The sequence below is a fragment of the Etheostoma spectabile genome, unplaced genomic scaffold (genome assembly GCF_008692095.1).
Source record: "Etheostoma spectabile isolate EspeVRDwgs_2016 unplaced genomic scaffold, UIUC_Espe_1.0 scaffold00003846, whole genome shotgun sequence".
Lineage (NCBI taxonomy): Eukaryota > Metazoa > Chordata > Actinopteri > Perciformes > Percidae > Etheostoma > Etheostoma spectabile.
Genome location: NW_022603079.1, coordinates 20001 through 27262, shown reverse-complemented (window position 1 = coordinate 27262; position 7262 = coordinate 20001). Strand labels below are relative to the sequence as shown.

Below are 7262 nucleotides of genomic sequence, written 5' to 3'. Positions count from 1 at the left end.
AATGTAGACACACAATGTGTGATCCTTGCATTATCATTCATTTCACCATGACCAATTTGTGAAGCACATTAGCCATCATAAGCTGCAAAACCATATTAGAGGGAAAAATACATGCAGCTCTACCCTTTGATGACTGCTAACATGTAATCTGCTGAAAAGAGGACCGCTTCACAGCCTGTTGTGACACACTGATAGTGATTGACCCTGCTGCAAGTACGCATGCACGCACGCATGCACGCAGAGCAGACACATACACACGCACACACATTCCACACTGTCATCGGCTCACTCAACAAACCAGACTCCTGCACAAACACGCATGCATGCTTTTACACACAAAAGAAAAAAAATAAAATAAATTTTACCAAGTATCTCAAATATCAAAACGCCACAAAATACATGTGATTTCTTAAAACAAAATGAAAGTCCTGGAGAAATTTACAAGACTTAGTTTAACCGTTGTATTCCCAGCTTTGTTTTCAAGCGGTCACACAATTATACAGAAATGCAGAGAGTAGGGGTGATGCCAACACAGAAAGCAATTCAACCTTATCCTGAGTAACTTGTCAGAAGATTGAGTCATCCACTCCATTCCATTCAGTGCTGCTATTTTATATTTGAGTGCTTCCTCAGCACATACCCTTACTGCACTTTAATTAAGGTTTGGTGGTGCATTATACAAATAGAAAATGCTTAAGAATGCAGAAAGGCTCACATTAGTTGAGCTTGTTCCCCCCTCCTTTTTAGAAAAAAACCCTATGATTCCCAGTCAACAGATGGTATTTACTCAATTGTAGACAGCAAATAAGGGCTGGATGATGAGATGCTTTTTTTCCGAGCCCATGGCCGTGCAGTCCATTAAAAAACTGAAATTTTGTGCACAAATCCAATGAGATACAAGAGAGTGACATGGAATTAGGGATGGTGGTGTTATTCATTGGCAGCCAAAAATCCAATGGAAAAGTCTTCTGATCGTTAAATGGAAAGTATCTATAGCAAAGCGTTATAATTGCCTCACACAAATGGTCAGTTTTTTTTTGCTTTCTTCTAGGATCTAAACAAAAGTGCAAAGAACCAATCTTAGTCAGATGGTACAGCTTTTAATCGTTTCATTATGAACAATATGTTTCTCCATGTTTCTCATGAGACATGTTACCTCAGAAGGGAAAAGAGTCCACTGTTAGATATGCCAGAATGAACCGCTCTCTACCTCTGCCTGTCATCTTCCCTCAGACGTTGAGAGGAACAGAATTAGTGGTCATGTGAATGAACATGCAAGAAAATGGGCCAGTGCTCAAAAGTGACACAGTTTATGATTTGCATATGCCAAATGAGGCTAAACTATAGATAAGTAATAATTAATTCCTTCTCTGAGTCTCATATAGCACAGCCCCAATTAAGATTAAATCTCACAGCATGTCCTTTTTGTTTTCGTCATTAACTGCCTCATTCAATAAGAAGAATCACGAATTGTGAAACCTGCAGGTTTCATAATTCCAGAAAAAGACATCATGTAAAACCAGACCAGAGCATTTCCTGATATATTACTGTAACATTCCTTTCAATTTCAATAAATGCTCTCATAACAATAACTTGGCCCTTTTGGATCAAATTGGAATGATCAATGTCCAGAATTAAAGGGTAATTGCCAACGTTTTGATGATAATGGATCCCTAATAGATATTTCTCATCATGGAACCTGCACCTTGGTCTTTACAAGACATTTCAGCATCATATTTTAGGGGGGGGGGAATAAATAGGACAGTGGAACACATTTTGGTTAAAAAGCAAAATGCTACAATGATGTCTGAATCATACAAAATTGGCATTTACAAATATTGTATTATTCAGTTTACACTGTATTCTTGCAGATGCACATATTAGCTTTCAGTCGTTGCCAACATACTGTAATCACAGTCTATTACAGGGAAATACCACTCAATTTAAGAAAACACACGCCTTACACTTATGGGCGTTATTAGCCTCGGTTTTGAACTCTAATGTTGTTCAACAACAGGGGCTCTAATAGATTTTGTTTTTTACACTCCACTTACTACTCCACTACTTCCATTTATTTTAACAAAGAGAAATTCTTTCTTTATTCTTGAAGGAAAGTATGCGGAATTAAAAAAAGAAATCCTTCCAATTTAGTAACATTACCTCATTACAAGGCATTATGAGGTATATCAAGTGGCAAATTTCTTCGAAATGAGTTTTGTATTTGTTCAAATTTCCATAGTTCTCATTTCCATCTTTTAAAATTTATTTTCCGTGCAGCTGCACATCAATGTGACCTTAAAATGAGGGAATGGGACAAGCACTGTGTCATTTATGGCTGCAGGGCTCAGTGCAAGGGTATTCATTAATCCAGAGTGGTTTGCCAGTATTCCATATTGGACCCACATAAATTCCATCTGAAATTCAGTGGTATTCCCCTTTAACACAGAATAAAACAATGCAAGGGCAGGTGTGCCCAGGGTTATATTAATGGAGATTATTCCCATTAAATGTCAAACATGCTTTTCATTCAATTACAAGGTTGGGCATATCTTCTGTTTTGACAAGCTGTCCCAAGGACTCACATGACAAAACAGATTGTGTTCCGGAGGAGACGCATTTAAACATTTTATCACCTTCTCATATAAAGAGACACAAATGACACATAGAAAATCGTGTAGAAATACCAAGTTATTTAAATACAAAATATGGACATTATAACATTTCAGCAGTGGCATTAAAATATTTAGCAATCACAATGTAAAGATTTAACCACTTTGAGTATTAATAAAGCCTCACAAAATGTTTTAGAGAGGAAAATACAAATCTTTGACCTGCAGGTGGATTTTGGCAAATTCATCACTTGACCCAAGCACCGTTTAAAAACACTACCATGACTGCACCAATTTTGAGGGGTAGTGCAGATGTTTTCCAGCTGTTGTTGGCCATACAGAATTATCTCCACCCAATGACAGGGATAAAAACAAATGTTGTAAAATGGAAACTTTTTATTTTCAAAAAGCAACAGATTACACAGTTAACTTTCAGCAAATGCAATCCTAACTGAAACTGTACTCACATTCGGGACTTCAAAATAAAAGACTCACATACTTACACACAATCTATCTATAATTTACAAAAAAAAGAATACATAATAAATATTAAAATGGCCACAAGAGAAAAAAAGTAAGTCATTGAAAACAATCAGTAGAGAGCAAATGTAGGGAAAGTAGAAACAAGACGGTGTGCCTTAAATGTCTTTTTTTTTTGTCTTTTACATTTTTTACAAATTGTGCAAGATTTCATACTAAGGCTCTGGTCTTGAAGTGACTGTTGTCTGATCCACACAGCAGCACGCACGCTTTGAAACGCACAAACATGCACCCACTGACACACACACACACACACACACACACACACACACACATACACACACACGCACGTGCACACACACTCCCTGTGCTCTGAGCACTCTGTGGGGTGTAGCAAACCATTGCAAGATAAAAACGGGCTGCTCAGTGTATGGCCTGTGATGCTCATGGGAGTGGACCAGCTTTTAAAAAAATGGACATGCACTTCACATTGATGTGAAAAGAAAAAAAAAACTCCCCTTGCATCTAAAGAACAACTTTTTAGGAGGGAATGAAATAAATAAAAATACCCAACAACCAAGAAACAATATGACAATATCATAACCATTAAGGCAAGAACACCCGGAGTGGCATCAGCAATACGGTAACAATATGATAGTGTTTAGGTACATGGATATGATGAAACATTTAACTACTTTTTCAATGTCTTTTTTAAGCACAAGTTTGTCCTTAAAAGCAACTTTTTTTTCAAAATCCAAACACCATTTCATCTTTTTTCCTCTTTTTTTTGTAAAAGGTGATAAGAAAATAACAATGCCGTACACTAGGGACATATGGATCGTAAAACTACAAGAATAATTTCTAGTTTGTAGTTGCAACTTCAAAACCACACATTGTAAATCCCCAGCGTTAAGCCCCCGCCCGGTAAATGAAAAAAGATATCACTTACATTAAAACCATTTTATCCTCTTGTGATGGTGTATTCCAACAGTTTTGCTTTACTTACAGCGATTGTGTCGTCTGTTGCAAATTAAAGCATTCATTGTTAAGTTTGGAATAAAAAGAACAAAAAAAACGTTGTCCTTGCAATGCAAATGGCAACTGTTGACCAAAAAAAAAAGCATCTTTACATCTTCTTTTTAGTGCAACTCTTAAATGTAAAACATTTCCAGTGATTGCTTGAGAGGTATCATTTCTTTGTTTTTTGTTCTTGTTTCTTTTTCTTTTCATGTTTATGTATTTCACACCTCACAGAATAACGCATCTTCAAAAAATCCAAAGCAAGAGGGTTTGTTTTAGTGTTTTGTCAATTCTTTTTTCATTTTTTTTTGTTCTTCTTCAACTTTTTGCTTTTTTGCATTGGCATGGCCTTCCACATGTCTGTTTACTAGAACATAAACACAGGAGGGGATCCAGACCTCCTGCGAACTCCCATTCCTTCAGCCTCCATGTTTGATCCACTTCATAGTCAATCACCCTGGCAAAACCTTGTGATTGGCAGTCCACCTTCTACCTCTAAAAACAAGGGTTAGGAGAAGGAGGAAAAGGAGGAAAAACTGGAGGATGAAGAGAAGAGAGATAGAAGAGAGAGTGCGCTGTACAATGGGAACAAGCCCAGATCAAGATCAATCAGGGAAATAGAGACATAGACGAGAAAAAGAAAAACCACAGCAAAACCTTCATATAACGCAGTAGGGTTCCCTTGGTAACCTGGATTTTCTGCAGTAGAGGAGTGTGGTGCTGAAGCAGCGCCGGAGCTCTCTGTTGGAGAAGATGCAGATGAAAGGATTTACCCCAGCCTGGGCAAAGCTCATCCACACGGCTGCCGTCAGGTAGCCCCCAGGGACTACAGGGCCCCTTGCAAACACCCGCCAGTAGCAGGCAACCAGATAGGGCCCCCACAGTGCGAGGAAGAAAAACGTCATGATGTAGAACATTCTACTTATCCTCTTCTCTGTTTTGAATTCATCCAACACCAGTAGACGTCTGCGGCCCGCTGCGTTGCTGTTCTGCCGAATGCCCAGCAAGGTAGGCGGGGTGGGGCCTCGACCGAATCCAGCCAGCCAGTTGGCCGCCGCCTGCCCGCTGGCGCCTGGCCCGTGGAAGGTCCAGTTCTGGCTGACAGCAGGCACGAACTGGACAGGCTTCATCTTTCGACGGTCGTGGACAAAGAAGATGAGCTTGAGGTAAACCAGCTGTGTGGCCAGGAGAATGAGCGCCAGCAGGAGCATGAAGCCCAGCGAATCATTCGCCCTGAAGGAACGATGCTGGAACGTGCACTGGTCCTCCTCCCGGATAAAAGAGTACGTCCCTACGTCTAACACCGGCGGGAACGCCATAGCCACTGATAACGTCCACACCATGCAGATGACAGCTAGACAAGTCCAGAAGGTCAGCCTCTTGGTGTAGAAACGGTGGTGTGCGATAGCCAGGTAGCGCGTGACGCTAACACAGAACAGCATAAACGCTGTGTGGAAACAGGACAGCACACCCAGGAAGGCGATCACTTTGCAGGTCAGCGTGCCATAGGTCCAGGCAGATCCATTCTTGACCGAGGTGAAGACAAAGGGGAAGCAGATGGCGGAGCGCAGGATGTCAGAGGCGCACAGGTCCAACAGGAAATAGTAGGGCGCCCGGTGCAGGCTCTTGTCTTTGACCAGCAGGATGGAGATCAGGAGGTTTCCAACCACACCGACTCCAATGATGAAACCCAGAGAGGTCAGTTTGAGGAACGTGGCGAGAGGAGAGACATTTTGCAAGATGGTGTGGTCCCCTGCATGGCTATAGTTCGCCATAGATGGAGGAGGGATCATAAAGATAGCGGAATAGCTTCAGCCAAGTATCATGATCTAGAGGTGGCAGGGGGAGGCGTTAGATCCATTTGGCGGTGTGCTTTGAAGAGGTTTCCAGGCATATAGGCAACCTCTCCTCTAAGGCATCCTTTGTTCCTTTGTCTCATCACACCTAAAATAAGAAATCCCTGAAAAATATTATCCACCCATCAGCAGTCAGTCCCATATAACAGCTGCATTGTTTTCAACAGCACTTTCACTAGAATGTGATAAGCAATAATTTTTCTCCTGCCATTTGTTTATTTAACATTTTAACATTTAGAGTGGCACAGTGCAGAGCTCTGCCTGAGCTTGAATACTTTGTCCAGATACAGGCAGACAGACAGACAGACAGACAGACAGGCAGACAGAAAGACAGACAGGCAGGCAGGCAGGCAGACAGACGGGCAGACAGACAGACAGACAGTGATGGAGCTTGATTAGACTAAAGCATTAATCTGATAAAGCATTACAATTCTTTCTAGTGGCTTTGGAATTCCTTGAATAAACAATCTAGCTCTCATTAATAAACGACGTATTTTTACCTCTCGGAAAGAACCAAAAAAAGGCTCGGTTTGGATAGATTTTCTTTTGGGAAAGGCTGGAACATTAAGAGAAATGCATTGCAAAATAAGGTCTTCTTGATCACACCCTACACCCTGCAGAATAGAGGATGGCTCTCTAAAGCGGTGGATGCCTCGAATAAACTCGCCCTGTCTTCATACATTGTGGAAAACCGACGGAGGGTGCATACATAATAAAGCATTCGTGTTTTTGTCTGATTAAAGGTTAACTGGAATACGGGTCTCACGTTAATAAGCAGCGTTCTCTTCAGGGCGTTTATTGAGCTGGTCGATTTCCCACATTATCCTTTATATTAGGCTACTAATTGCAAACAGTTAATGAAATCTATGTTATATCGACACTAAAGCCGCATTTCGACAACATTTGGCTCGTTAATGCGCGGGTGTGATTATCTGTCGGGATGGACTGAAAAAGGATGGTTGGAAGTGACAATAACAAGCCTGCTGGTAATAGCCTAATATGATGAGGGTTTCTACTCGATACACTGTGTTTTATTGTTTGGAAAATGACACATAGCCTGTGGTAACATCTGATTTCATTGATTTTGGCGTTTGTTTCTACTTACGCGTTTAAATGCGTCCTCCGATTGTCAGTCGAGTGTTTCTACGCGCGTTTGAATCCGACGGATTTCAGTGAAAAAACACAGCAGGTGAAAACCATCGTCCTTGCATTCCAATCGGCTGGATAAAGCATAAAAGTGTAGCGGATCCGTAGCCTACGTCCATTAGACTGGAATCATTTCCAAGTTCCTGCTATG

General features: G+C 40.9%; 1 protein-coding gene across 4 annotated transcripts in view; it reads right to left on the bottom strand.

Annotated features, from left to right (window-relative positions):
• Window positions 1–4312: 4312 nt before the first annotated feature.
• Window positions 4313–7262, bottom strand: part of LOC116676842 (probable G protein-coupled receptor 85) — a 3325-nt gene continuing 375 nt past the window's right edge. Inside the window, exons 1-2 of one of the 4 annotated variants that reach the window (XM_032507684.1) lie at window positions 7071–7262; window positions 4313–6069 (exon numbers count right to left, since the gene is read on the bottom strand). The exon at window positions 7071–7262 is cut by the window's right edge and continues 60 nt beyond it. In XM_032507684.1, the coding sequence (XP_032363575.1) occupies window positions 4769–5902 (1134 nt within the window). In that variant the 5' untranslated portion in view covers window positions 5903–6069; window positions 7071–7262 and the 3' untranslated portion in view covers window positions 4313–4768. The remainder of the gene's footprint in view (window positions 6070–7070) is intronic. The other 3 variants (XM_032507681.1, XM_032507683.1, XM_032507682.1) reach the window with 3 other exon arrangements.